Genomic DNA, 14521 nt, shown 5'->3' with positions numbered 1-14521 from the left:
TTGGACACAATACCTTTATTTTATTTATTTTTATGTGACGCTGAAGATTGAACCCAGTGCCTCTCGCATGGGCTAGGAAAGCGCTCTACCACTGAGCTACAACCCCAGCCCAAGCCCAGAGGATTTTTAAGGCAGAGAAAATATTCTGTATGACACTACAATGGTGGATAAACGTCACTGTAGATTTGTCAAAATCCATAGAATGTACAATATCAATTATGAACCTTAATGTAAACTATGGACTCTGGGTAACAATTATCAATGTAGGTTCATCAATTGTTAACAAACATACTACCTGTGGCACAGGATGTCCATGGGGAATTGTTTTTGTGTAAGGAAGATATGTAGGAATTCTTTGTACTTTCTGCTCAATTTTGAACTGAAACTAAAACTGCTCTAAAATTAAAGTTTGGAAGGAGGAAAACCAAACTAAATCAAACCAAACCAAACCAAACCAAAACAAAGCCAGCCAGCCAGCCAGCCACGGCCTTTCCAGACTTAGGGAATTTCTAGTAATAGTAAGGTGATTGTTATGTGTTTGGGACAAGGGATGGGGAGGGTGGTGAAGCAGTTCCTCAGGATTTTTTTGGTACCAGAGATTGAACGCAGGTACATTCAACCACTGTGCATGTCACATCCCCAGCCCATTTTTTTTTTTATTTTGCGACAGGGTCTTACTAAGTTGCTTAGGGCCTCTAAGTTGCTGGGCAGGCTTTTAACTTGCAATCCTCCTGCCTTAGCCTCCTGAAGCCTAGAACATTTTAAAAGTTCCTGATTTTGTAGCAGAGCCTTGTCTGAAACTACAGTACTACCCTATTCTAAGATGCTTGCCCACGTGAAAGACTTCAAGTATGGTCTCTGTCCAACGGGTAAACTTTTTTCAAAATCAAGGTTACCTACACCCTACAATTCCAAGGGGCGGAGAAACGCATCAGCCCGTGTACGGATCGCTGGGGGGCGGGGGGAGTTAGGCACCAACTAACTTATTGTAAGCTTTAAATGGGCTGAAGCTAATAAACTTTGAATATCAATTCTGGGTCGACATTTATTTCCTTTAATCCGTTCGGGCGAGAGATGGTCTATTCATTGCAAACCATAGCTGCAATTTAGCAAGGAGAGGGTCCCACGTGAACGCGGCAATCTAAAAGTTCTCCACTTTATCTGCGCGATTGGCGCTGGCGGAGGACAGACAGGACGGGAAGCAGGAGCTTGTCGTGGAGATTTGCAAGGTGGATGGTCCCCCGGCAACCTGCACCAAGGAGTGAGGGTGCCGAACCCCGATTCCAGGCCAGATCCCATGGAATATAAGCAGGTGGGGCGTGTAGAAGGGGAAGTTTTGCACGTTTGGGGGGGGGGGGAGGGTCGCAAGGCCTGCCCTCACCGCGTAGTCCCAACCTTTCAAATTTTGCCTGCCCTTCAGTTTTCCAAGGAGTCGCGCCGGAAGTGACCTCATGACGGCGGCGTGGAGACGCGGGGTCGCTTCCGGCACGGCAATCGTGGTTGTGGGGGTGGGGTGGAGAAGCCCCCTCTGTGGGTCTTTTCGCGGTGCGGGGTCGGCTTGGTGTGGTGTGTGGAGGAGGCCCAGACCAGACGGCGCGGAGCTGGGAGCGAGAGTAGGCGGTCGGTTTGTGGGTGCTCGTGGGAGGGGGCTTCCGGTGTTGCCAGCGGGGTTTACTTTTAGACTGTAGGGTTTCCGGTCTTGTAAACCTTAATAGAGACTGGCGCGAGGTAGGGGGGAGGGGGTCCCTTCGAGTTCGCAGCGGTCCACATACTAAGGGTGGCCCCAGAATTTTGGCTGTAAGTGGCAGGCCGAGAACAGAGAGATTCCGAATAGTGTAGGGATTGTGTGAGGTACTAGAGGCCTGGGCTCTGGGTTCTGCTTGTTCGTGGCTGTCGCTTCGTGCCTCCGTTTCTGTCTGGACAGTGAGACAAGTGGCAGGCACGAGCGTGAGCACCACATCCATGACTGGTAGCTTGAGGACAGAGGTGAACGAGATGTGGGAGGAGAGGTTGACTGAGAAATTGATACCTGACAGGGCACAGCTTCTCCTGAACCCCACTGACTTTCCCTTGATTCATTCTTGCCCTTTGTAAGTCTGCCGTTCTTATTATCAGTACTCTTTGTGTGACGTCGATTCTATTTATCAATAATTGACTTGTTGGGTGGTTCAGGTGTTTTGGTGTGTGGAAGGAATAGCCCTTGTTGGCTTGACCAGTTGATATTCAGTCTCCCACTTGGCGGAGTTTGGAGTCGTCTTAATCCCCTTCTGTGGGTACAGGGAAGGAACTCGGAACTCAAGAATGTTTCTTCTTCCTAGCCACAGATTAAACTATTTAATTCTGCCATCTGTCACATATGGGTCTCAATTCCGACAATATAAATGTCTCTGAGCAGTTTTGTATTTCAACTGGAAACCTCAGATGAATGTCATCTTTTTTTTTTTTTTTTTTTTACTTATGAGAAAAGAAGTTTACTTTGGTCCTTCTTTTCAAGTGAATGAATGGTATGTTAGTTGTACTTGGTACAAAATTCTTGTCAGTTTCTAGGTTTTTTTGTTTTACTTTATTTTGAGAGAGGGTCTTGCTATTGCCAAGGCTGCCCTGAAACTTGTAATCCTCCTTCCTTGGCCTCCCAGTTAGCCAGGATGACAGGTGTGGGCCACTTTGAGGGGCTTGTTATCTCTGTGTGATGTGAAGATTTGCAAAGAGCATGAGTTATTAATTGCCAAATTTTTTTTGGTGGAACTTCCTTGTGGGGTTAGGGCTGTAGACTAGAAAAGTCTCTCAAACTTTTTTGGCCTATGTTTCATGTATTTTACCTTGTCACTCCCTGCTGGTATGCACACACAACAATAGAAAGTTTATCTATCCTTTCTACAAATGATGCCCTCTGACATCCTCTATTCTTTAAAAAATAAATAAATAAATAAAACCAGCAATTTCTAGTAAAGCCAAATACTGTATCTATTCTGATTTCCTGTGTAATATGCACAGCAGAAATGAGTACATTTTACATCATGTACAACCAGAGAAATGAAAAGTTATGCTTCATTTGTGTGAAAAAATAAATTTAAATTTAAAAAAAAGGAAAAGAAATGAGTACATTTGCCAACCATGAAAACATATCTGAATATGAATTATTTATACTAACTTGGAACTGGAAATAACCCTACTGTATCAACATTAGAGTGGATTATTTGCTTATTTACAGTATATGGCACAGGAAAAAAAATTAACTTTTGGTATGTGCAAAGGAAGTCAAATACTTTAAAGAGAGTCTTTATGCTTCCATTTATATGGAATTCAAAAATAGGCCAAACTGGGTTTTCATTATGTCAGAATAATGGCTACCTTTAGTCGGATACAATAGAGCCTTCAGGGGTATTTGGGTGGTGGTTACATGGGTGAATTAATGTGTAAGAATTCATGGAGCTGTTCACTTAAAACATGTAGACATGCTATATGTCATAACTTGACAGAAACATAGAAAACAAAAAGCATCAAAGATAGTTCCTTTGTGGCTCCTATGTTTCCTGTTTCAGCTATGGACTCTTTTGACATAGAATTATTCATCCCTTAATGGATGAAGTGCTCTTCCTTAGTGTCTTAATCTGTTGAACCCAGTTGGTGGCACTCTTATTTAATTTAGATTTAGAGTTTTGTGTAGAAAAAGGAATTTAATTAGTGCATAATAATTATACAGAACAGTGGATTTATTGTGGCATGTTTATACATGCACATACTTTGCTCAGTTTCGTTCCTTAGTTCCTCTCCATTCTGTCCCCTTATCACCCCCGCCCCCCAAAAAAATTCCTTTCTCTAAACCTACTGGTCTCCCTTCTGTTAGGAATTTTCTTTATAGAAAAAAACATATCTGATGAGTGTTGAATAAAGCATTAATGTGTTTTACAGAGGAACTTCCCATAAAAGGAAGGGACAGATTGTTACACATTTAATATGTTTCTTTAATTTTTATTTTTTGTAGTTGTAGATGGACATTTAGTTTATTTATTTTCCCTTTATTTATTGCCATCAATGTGTTGCTGAGTCCACCCCAAGGGCAGACTTTTTTTTTTTTTTTTTTGAAACATGGTGCTGGGGATTAGAACCCAGGGCCTGGAACCCATGCAAAGCAAGCACTCTACCAACTGAGCTATATCCCCAGCTCTATTGGTTTATTTTCATGTGATGCTTAGGATTGAACCAAGTGCCTCACACATGCTAGGCAAGCGCCCTACCACTGAGCTACAGCCCTAGCTCTAGCAATTACTTTTTAAAAAGTTTCAATTAATATAGAACTAAATAGAAAAACTGCACTTGTCAACTAACATCCACATTTTCAGAGTATTAAAAATTTGATTTGTAGTTGGGCATGGTGGGGCACACTTGTAATCTCAGTGACTTGGGAGGCTGAGGCAGTAGGTTCATAAGTTCAGAGGCCAGCCTCAGCAACATAGTGAGGCCCTAAAGGAGTGTAGCTCGGTGATAAAGTGCCCCTTGGTTCAATCCTCTGTTCCCAAAAAGAAGAAAAAGATTTTTTTTCTTTTTTAAATTTCATTATTAGTATAGTATAAACCTGGATGTAGAACATCAGGATATTAAAGATACATGTTGAATGGAGAAGTAAAAACTTTTTCCTATCTGGATAATTTCTGGTGTTTTTAAATATTGTATTATATATATTGTATTATTCTACATCAATCTTAGATAAGCATTGGGATGGAGTATAATAGGGAAGAAAATAGGTACTTTTGTGACATTAAATAGGCAAAGGCTGATCAGGAAGAGGAAATAACCTCAAGTGTTTGTGCCTTTTCTTTTTTTTTTAAATCAATATCATTGTGGCAGTTACATAGCATTCGAAATTCACCTGATTTCTTAAATTCTTTTTTAAAAAATATTTATTTTTTAGTTTTTCCGGTGGACACAACATCTTTATTGTATTTTTATGTGGTGCTGAGGATCGAACCCAGTGCTCCGCACATGCCAGGCTAGCGTGCTACCGCTTGAGCCACATCCCCAGCCCCTTAAATTCTTTCATGTGTTGATAATTGCTGCAACCCTATGATGGGTATATCAGGCTCATTATGCTATTCTCTCTCATTTATGTACATTTGAAATTTTCTATAATATGTTAAAAATATGGATGAGCCTAGTGGTTCATTTGCTTTTATTTTCTATTGGGTTAACATTTTTTTAAAAATATAACTTTATTTTATTTATATTTTATGTTGGCAAACACTCTACCACTGAGCCACAACTCCGGCCCCTGTTAATATAGTTTTTTGATACTTGCTTAGTTAGATCACTAGACAATTATGAATTTGATTAATCTTAGAGCTGGCTCTTTCATGCTCTGAAAAAAAAGACATACTCTTTTTTACTGTAGGAGTGTTTTTTTTTTTTTTTTTAGAAAATTGCTCCTTTATATTCCTTCCTCCGCCCCTTTTTCCTTCTTTTGGATTCTACATTTTTTGTAAGTATATGTCTAAAATTAGCTTTTGAGTGATTAAGACACATTTATTATGTATAATTCATTTAATATTTTAATATTTTAAATCAGAAATCCAATCCAAATAGTAAATATTTATTTATTGAATTCCTCTTCCATTCCAGGCTGTCTTGTTGGCTAAAGAAGACAGATATTCTTTGCCCTATTTTTGTGGAGTGACACACAATATCAACAATCAAGGAAATATAGATGGTGATTTCATTTCAAAGTAATTACAGAAGGTGAAGTTTGGAGAGTGATGATGAATAGCCATGTTAGACTGGGTAGCCAGGGAAGATTTCTTTGGGGTGGTAACATTTTACCAGGTAAAAGAAAGACAAGGTTGAACTAGCTATTTCATAGAGCTGGGAAAAGAGTGTTCTGGAAATACTACCTGGTGCAAAGTTCTAGAGGAATAGCCTGATGTATTTGAGGAGTATTAAGAAGGGCTTTGTGTGGGCTGGGGATGTGGCTCAAGCGGTAGCGCGCTCGCCTGTCATGCGTGCGGCCCGGGTTCGATCCTCAGCACCACATACAAACAAAGATGTTGTGTACACCGATAACTTAAAAAAAAAAAAAAAAGAAGGGCTTTGTGTCTGGAGAACAGGGAAAAGGGAGTGTCTTGGTTTTTCTACCCTTCTAGAAAAATCTTGAAATATGATAGTGTAAAACATCTCTATTTTTCTCTCATCTTGTTTTGGCTATTCTTAGTATTTTGTATTTTCGTATGTATTTTAGAATCAGCTTTTCAATTTCTCCAAAAAGGTAGTAATTCCCCACCCATAAATTCCCTATTTATGGGTTTTGGGTATTGATCTCAGGGTCTCCTGCATGCTAGACATGCACTCTATCACTGACTGAAACCTCCAACACCTTAACTTGGGTTTTGATCAATACTTATATTTGATCTGTAGATCCACATGGGCTGGGAATGTGGCTCAATGATTAAGCATCCTAGGATTTGGTCCCTGGTACCAAATAATAATAATAATAAAATAAAAGTTTAAAATACCATTTATAATAGCATTAAAAGCATAAAATACTAATAAATTAATAAAAAGTTTGTAGGAGCTCTATAATGAAAACTATGAAAGATTGCTCAGAGAAATTAAAAGATTTAAATGGAGAGAGGATTATCATTTAGAGGTTGAAGAACTTGAATGTTAATTCTTCCATATAGACTAAACCCAGTAGCACTCTGTCACTGAGCTACATTCCCATGCAGTACTAAGAAATAATGCCAAGAATTTCTATGTACCCTACTCAGTTTCCCCCATTGTTAACATCTTGCCAGAACCATAGTACAATATCACTATTAGAACACTTACATTGATACTGTCAAGATGCAGAAGTTTTTCATTACCACAAGCATCCCTCAGTTCTGTTCCTTCCACCCTATGCCTCCCTTAACCTTTGGAACCACTAATCTGTTCTTCATTTCCATTACTTAGTCTTTTCAAGTCTGTTATTTAAATGTAATCATACAAATGTAACCTTTGGAAGTTGGCTTTTTTTACTTTCCCTCCCATGGTATGGCTGTACCAGTTTGTTTATTAACTTGTTGAATGTTATCTGGGTTGTTTCTAGTTTGTGGTTATTATGAGTAAACCCGATACGAACATTTGTGCAGTTTTTTTTTTTTTTTTTTTGCACAGGTTTTTGTGTGAACTTGTTTTTTTTTTCTTTTTTTAAAGTTGTTGATAGACCTTATTTTATTTATATGTTTATATGTGGAGCTGAGAATTGAACCCAGTGCCTTACACATGCCAGGCAAGTGCGCTACCACCAAGCCCCAGCCCCTTGTTTTTCTTTCTCTTAGATAATGCTTAAATTTCTTACAAACTGCCCAATGGTTTTCCAGACTGGCTGCACCAAACTTAATATCTCCCCTACAATTTATAAGTGCTTCAGTTTTTCTACAACTTATTAGCATTTAATATTGTCACTATTTTTTATTTTAGCCATTTTGAAAAGAGTATAGTGAGTATCTCACTATGGTTTTAATTGCGTTTTCCTAATTAATGATGTTGAACATCCTTTCATGTGCTTATTGGCCGTCTGTATATCCTTTCTGGTGAAATGTCTTGCTCATTTCCCAATTATATTGGTTTTGAAGTCCCGTGTGTATTCTAGATACCAGTACTTTCTTTTTGTCAGATATGTGGTTTGTAAACATTTTCTCTTAGCCTGTCTTATCTTTATAACAAATATTTAGCAGAACAAAAGTTTTTAATTTTCAATAAGTTCAGTTGGTTAGTTTTTTGTTTTGCGAATTGAGTTTTTGGTATCAAGTCTGAGGAACTCTTTGTTCCTTGTTGCATTGGATTCTGAAGTTTTCTCTTACATTTTTTTTTTCCTAATAGTTTCAGATGTTGGTGTTTTACATTCAAGTCTCTAATCCATTTGGAGTAAATTTTTGTATAAAACATGAGACTTAGGCTGAGATTCCTTTTTTTTTTTTTTTTTGCATTGATGGGTGTCCATTCATTCCAGTATTGTAAAAGCTCTGTTGCCCCATTTGACTATATTTGTCAAAACTCAGTTGGGCACATTTGTGTGAATCTATTTCTGGGTTCTTTATTCCATTTCATTGATTTATATGTCTTTTCCTCCTCAAATGCCATATAATCTTGGTAACCAAGATTTAGAATCAGGTGCAATGATTGTTTACACTTTCTTGACTAAATCGATTTATTTTTGTTCCTTTCCATATAAATTTTAGAATAATCTTGTCTATATCTACAACAAATTGTGCTAGATTTTGGTAGGAATTGCATTAATCCTGTGTAACAATTTTGGGAAAATGGATATGTGTTGGATCTTTTTTTTTTTTTTTTTAGTTGTTGATGGACCTTTATTTTATTTATTTATATGTGGTGCTGAGAATCGAACTCAGGCCTCACATATGCCAGGCAAGTGGGTTACCACTGAGCCTGAGCCCCAGCCCCATCCCTATATTGAATCTTTCATTCCATTAATGTGGTACATCTGTCAGTTTATTTAATAACACTTTGATTTTTTTTGTCATTGTTGTATAGTTTTTAGCATGCAAATCTCCTGTACATTTTTTGCTAGATTTACTCCTAGTATTTCAGTTTTTGAGCAATTGCAAATAATATGTTTTTACTTTCAGTGTCCATGTGTTCATTACTAGTATATTGAAATAAAATTGACTTATTGCAAGATCTTCCAGTGCTGTGATAAATAAAAGTGGTGAGAGTGAACCTTCTTAGAGGGAAAGCATCCAGTTTTTCACCACTAAGTAGAATATTAGCTATAGGATTTTTTAGATAATTTATCAAATTGAAGGAATTTTCCTCTATTCCCTTTTTCTGGGAGTTTTTTTAAAACTTTAATTCTTGGGTGATGAATTTTGTCATGACTTTTCTGCTACAATCACAGGACTTTTCTTCTTTAGCCTGTTAGTACGGTAGATTATGTTCATTAGTTTTCTAATTTTAAGCTAACATTGCATTTTTGAAATAATGTCCACCTGATCTTGCTGTAGAATTCTTTTTATTTATTGTTGAATTCCATTGTCTGGTATTTTGATGAGGAATTTTGTGTCTGTTCATGAGGGGTATTATTTTGTAGGTTTTGAGTTTTTGTACTCTTTGGTTTTGGTATCAGAATAATTTTTCTGTTTTTACTTAAGTTATTTTTACTTAAGTCATTCTGTTAAATGATTTAAACATTAAACCAACCTTGCATTTCAGGAGTAAATATCTAAATAATCATGGTATTTAATGATTCATAGTTATTGCTGGATTTGATTTGTTAATATTTTGTTGAGGATATCTTGTCTGTATTTGTGTGGGGTATGGGTTTTTATTTTTTCTTCTAATGCTTTTGTGGGGAAGTTTTCACATCAGGGTTATACTGGCCTTGAACAAGCTGGGAAATATTTCATTCTCTATATTTTATGGAAGTTTTTTGGTTTTTATTTTTGAAATGGGGTCTCACTGTGTTGCCCAGGCTGGTCTTAAACTCCTGGGCTCAAGTGATTTTCCTGTCTTAGCCTCCCAAGTTGCTGGAACAATAGTACATGTTACTATACAGGCTCCTTTTCTGAAAGTTTGTGTAAGATTGGCAGTATTTCTTCCTTAAATATTTGATAAAATTAACCTGTAATGCCATCTAGGTTTAGCATTTTCATCATGTGAAGATTTGAATTTATATAAATTTCTTTCTTTTAAATAGACTTTTTTGTTTGTTTTTCTTTTAGAACATCCAGATTTTTTAAAGCAGTTTTAGGTTTGGAGCAAAATTGGACAGAAAGCACAGAGCTTATGTACATCCCCTGCCTCTCCCACCAAGCCCCCACTATATGCTCAGCCAATACATTTTGTTTTGTAAAAAACTGTCAGACTTTTTTAGGTGGTTGTGCTGTTTTGCATTCTCATTAGTGGTAAATGAGAGTTCTCATTCCTTCACATCCTTGGCAGCATTTAAAGTGTCAATCTTTTGGATTTTGGTGACTCATTTTTTTTTTTTTTTTTTTTAAAGAGAGAGTGAGAGAGGAGAGAGAGAATTTTTTGATATTTATTTTTTAGTTATCGGCGGACACAACATCCTTGTTTGTACGTGGTGCTGAGAATCGAACCCGGGCCGCTCGCATGCCAGGCGAGCGCGCTACCACTTGAGCCACATCCCCAGCCCCGGTGACTCATTTTTAAAAATTGATTTCTATAATGATATGATATCAAGTGTCTCTTCATGTGCTTGTTTGCCGTGTTGTATATCTTTAGTGAGGTGACAAGTTCTTTTGCCTTTTTTTGGGAGGTAGGGGTACCAGGGATTGAACCCACTGGTGCTTAACCACTGAGCCACATTCCCTGTCTTTTTTTGTTTTATTTTATTTTTTAATTTTAATTTTTTTATTTCTAGATAGACACAATACCTTTATTTTGTTTGTTTATTTTTATATGGTGCCGAGGATTGAACCCAGTGCCTCACATGTGTGAGGCAAGCGCTCTACCGCTGAGCCACAACCCCAACCCCTTTTTTAATGTTTTGTTTTGAGACAGGTCTCACTAAGTTGCTTAGGGCCTACTAAGTTGCTGAGGCTGGTCTTGAACTTGCAGTCCTCCTATTTCAGCCTCCCCAGTCTAAGATTACAGTTGTGTTCTACCGTGGCCAACTTTTGCCCATTTTTAAATTGGGTTCTTGGTATATTTTAGATAATAGTTGTTTTTAAAAAAATCTTTACTTTTTAGTTGTAGTTGGACTCAAAAGCTATTTATTTATTTGTTCGTTTGTTTGTTTTGATGTGGTGCTCAGGCTTGAACCCAGGGCCTTGCACATGCTAGGCAGTGCTTTACTGCTGAGCTACAACCCCAGCCCTAGATAACAGTTCTTTATCAGATATTTCTTTCTCAAATGCTTTCTCTCAGCCTGTGGCTTGTCATATTCTCTTGGCCAATTCAGTTTCTAAAACAGATACAAAGCTATCCAAAGGTTCTAATTCTGTGTCAATTTTGATAACATAATGTCTTTCAGAGACATTGCTTATCACCAAGCAACATCCCATTTTATCTAAGTTGTTAAATTACTGGTACCTTTTAAAATTTCTTGCTGTACCTTTGTTTATTCCTTATATTGGTCATATTACCTTTTTTCGTGATTAAAAACTTTTGTTAATAACTTTCAAAGAGTTAATATTGTTTCTTATTTCACTGAATCTTCTTTATTTCCTTTCTATTAATTTTAGGTTAATGTGTAATTTTTTTCCCCTAAACTTCTTAAGATGGAAGCTTAGATCATTGACTTTAAATTTATTTTCTTTAATTAAAACTTTTTAACTGATATGTAAAAGCATAAAAATTATACATATCACCAGGCACGGTGGTGTCTGCCTATAATCCTAGTTTCTAGGGAGGCTGAGGCAGAAGGTTCATAAGTTTGAGGCTAGCCTGGGCAACTTAGCGAGACCCTGTCTCAAAATCAAATTTAAAAAGGGATGGGATATAACTTGGTGGTAGAACATTTGCTGGCATGCATGAATTCCCAGGACCACAAAAAAATATAATTTTACATATTTATATGGAGTACCAAGTAATGTTTGGATAAACATATCTATTTTCTTAAACATTTGTAATTTCTTTATGGTGAAAATATTCAAAATCTTTCCTTTTTGTGGGGAGGGGTAATAGGGCTTGAACCCTGGTGCTTTATCACCAAGCAACATCCCCAGTCCTTTTTATTTTTAATTTTGAGACAGGTCTTGCTAAATTGCTGAGACTGGCCTCCAATTGGTGATCCTTCTGCTTCAACCTCTCCTTAGTCTCTGGGATTACAGGTGTGTGCCATTGCACCTGGCTCAGAATCTTTCTTTTCTAAACGAAACATTTAAAACTATAAATTCTTCTTTTAAGCACATTTCACAAATGTTGGTATGTTGTGTTTTTGTTATCATTGAGTTCAAACTATTTTCTAACTTTTAATTTCTTTCTTGACTTATAGTTTATTTAGGACCATCTTACCCAATTTCTAAATATTTGGGCATATTCTAAATATTTTGTTATTATGAATTTCAAATTTAATTCTGTTGTGGACAGAATACACTCTGTGGTTTTAATCCTTTGAAATTTATTGGTACTTGTTGAAGGCCCACCATATGTTGATGAACTTGTGGACTATAAGACAGTATATATTCTGCCAGTAGCAGTGGTCCACACCTATATTCCCAGTGACTCAGGAGGCTGAGGCAGGAGGATCCTAAGTTCAAAGCCAGCATCAGCAACTTAGTGAAACCCTGTCTCAAAAAGGGCCAGGGATGTGACTCAGTGGTTAAGCACTCCTGGATTCAAATCCCTGGTACCAAAAAAAAAAAAAAAAAAAGTATATTTTGTAGTTGTTAGATGTAGTGTTCTATGGTGCCTTCAGTTGGGTTTTTCTGGAGTTCAGAATTTATAACTAGAATTATTTCCAGACAACATATTCTCTTTGAAATCATTTTGATGAAAGATTTGTTAAAATATAATTAAATGATATATAAGTCTATAAAACATAATGTAAACAATAAAGTAATTTGTATGATTAAATGTCTGGTCACTATCTAATGTGTACACTTTAAAGCAATTATATCTTTGTATACATTAATACTGCTTATTAATATGCATATTCCTGGAAAAATTTTGAAAATTTTTTTATGTTTTATTACCTCAGTTAAGGATGTGACAGAATATGTCTTAATAATTGTTGAATTTAATTGAAAATGTCTATTCTTCAGGGTGTACTGAATGGTTTCTTCTCTTTACAGTGGTATCACATCTAAAACATGGCTACGGATTGGCTGGGCAGTATTGTGTCCATCAATTGTGGAGATAGCTTGGGTGTCTATCAGGGAAGAGTATCAGCAGTGGATCAGGTCAGCCAGACCATTTCTCTCACCCGGCCTTTCCACAATGGAGTGAAGTGTCTTGTGCCAGAAGTCACCTTCAGGTGAGGATCTTGACTACTTCCAAATCCAGCCTGGTGATGCATGGTGCTTGATTGCCAGTGTTCTTTTGGATGGGACTGCTTTTGAGTAGAGTCTTGTCAGGTGTGAGATTTTGCAGTCTTAGGTCTTACCGTCTAGCTGCTGTTCTCAGCAGAGCCTTTGTGTTGTAATTAGCTTTCAGATAATGATTCAGGGTTTATGAATCTTGTTTCTTATCTCTGTCAAGCACACAATCTTTATATTATTTAAATTCAGCATAACCTTTTTTTTTTTCTTTTATGGTTTCAGGTTTCCTTTCTCAATTGTATTATTTATGCTTTCTTATGTTGAGGGTCCTGATTAATTTTTCCCTTACATAAATGTTTCTTTTTGTAAATTTGTATTATAATTTATCCCCAGAAGCACACTGTAGCCAGTAGCTAAAGTCCTTAGTTTCAGAAAAGTCCTTTTCTGTTATTTGGCAACAAGTCTCAAGTTCATTGTGTCTTCATGTACATCTTTTCACCAGTTGGTAACACCTCCCATTCTTGTACAAAAAATAAATAAATAAAAATAAAAAGTTGAAGGCCGTCAGGCAAGAGTTCCTTCCTTGATTTTCTGAATAGTTCCTTAATTCTCTCTCTACACATACTCACATATAACCTTTTTCTGTGGCTATATCCATTCTTAATGCTTACCTCCACACTAAAAATGCAGACTTGTAAGGGGTAGCTATTTGTTGTTGATTTCATTTTCATTCATGTTATCACTATTATAATTTTAAAACTTGGACTCTTTTATGTATTTCAGGGCAGGTGATATAACAGAATTAAAAATTCTGGAGATACCAGGTCCTGGAGATAACCAGCATTTTGGAGACCTTCATCAGACAGAATTAGGTCCCTCTGGTATTGGCTGCCAAGTGGGTATCAATCACAATGGCATGGGCAAGTTGATCAAGAAGCCAGTCTCTTCCAGCAGTGCCCCTCAGAACATCCCTAAGAGGACAGATGTGAAGAGCCAAGATGTGACCATTTCTCCCCAGCAGCAGCAGTGCTCAAAGAGCTATGTGGATAGGCACATGGAATCCCTGAGTCAGTCCAAAAGTTTCCGTCGGCGGCACAACTCCTGTAAGTAGAGTCATGTTGCTATTTCTTTTTAACTTAATATTTTAAGACTGAAAGCTTTTATCTACTGCTGCTTTTTAAATAAGTCCTTTATTACTCTAATAAAAAAAGGATGGGTCAGTGGTAGAGCACTCACCTCGAATGTGCGAGGCCCTGGGTTCAATCCTCAGCACCACATAAAAATAAATAAATAAAATAAAGGTATTGTATCCAACTACAACTAAAAAATAAATATTTTTTTAAAAAGGATGTGGTAGAGCTTCATAAATATATAACATGGGTTGTCGGAAGCCATTCTCACACGTGACTGGGTGACTCCCGGTTAGGGTCTGAGGCGCTCTGGCTGTGTCGGAGCTTTCCCGGCCCTCTCCTGTTGAGAGAACCTGTCCGTGTGGGGGTGTAACTGACCACTGACCCCGGAGGCCCAATCACTGACCCTGACCTTGGAGTACGGCCCCTCTTCAACCTTCATTGGATGGAATT

The 14521-nt window shown here is 37.3% G+C and overlaps 1 protein-coding gene across 5 annotated transcripts in view; it reads left to right on the top strand.

Moving 5' to 3' along the window:
- The first annotated feature begins 1227 nt into the window (after positions 1 to 1227).
- Positions 1228 to 14521, top strand: part of Edc3 (enhancer of mRNA decapping 3) — a 50331-nt gene continuing 37037 nt past the window's right edge. The window contains exons 1-3 of one of the 5 annotated variants that reach the window (XM_076851091.2): positions 1228 to 1312; positions 12753 to 12934; positions 13722 to 14041. In XM_076851091.2, the coding sequence (XP_076707206.2) occupies positions 12771 to 12934; positions 13722 to 14041 (484 nt within the window). In that variant the 5' untranslated portion in view covers positions 1228 to 1312; positions 12753 to 12770. Of the gene's footprint in view, positions 1313 to 1467; positions 1621 to 2467; positions 2505 to 5673; positions 5734 to 11712; positions 11790 to 12752; positions 12935 to 13721; positions 14042 to 14521 lie in introns of those variants that run through there. The other 4 variants (XM_076851088.2, XM_076851092.2, XM_076851089.2 and 1 more) reach the window with 4 other exon arrangements.

The sequence above is a fragment of the Callospermophilus lateralis genome, chromosome 3 (assembly GCF_048772815.1).
Source record: "Callospermophilus lateralis isolate mCalLat2 chromosome 3, mCalLat2.hap1, whole genome shotgun sequence".
In the NCBI taxonomy this organism is placed as follows: domain Eukaryota; kingdom Metazoa; phylum Chordata; class Mammalia; order Rodentia; family Sciuridae; genus Callospermophilus; species Callospermophilus lateralis.
Note: the sequence above shows the minus strand (reverse complement) of the source record. Positions and strands in the feature narration are given on the sequence as shown.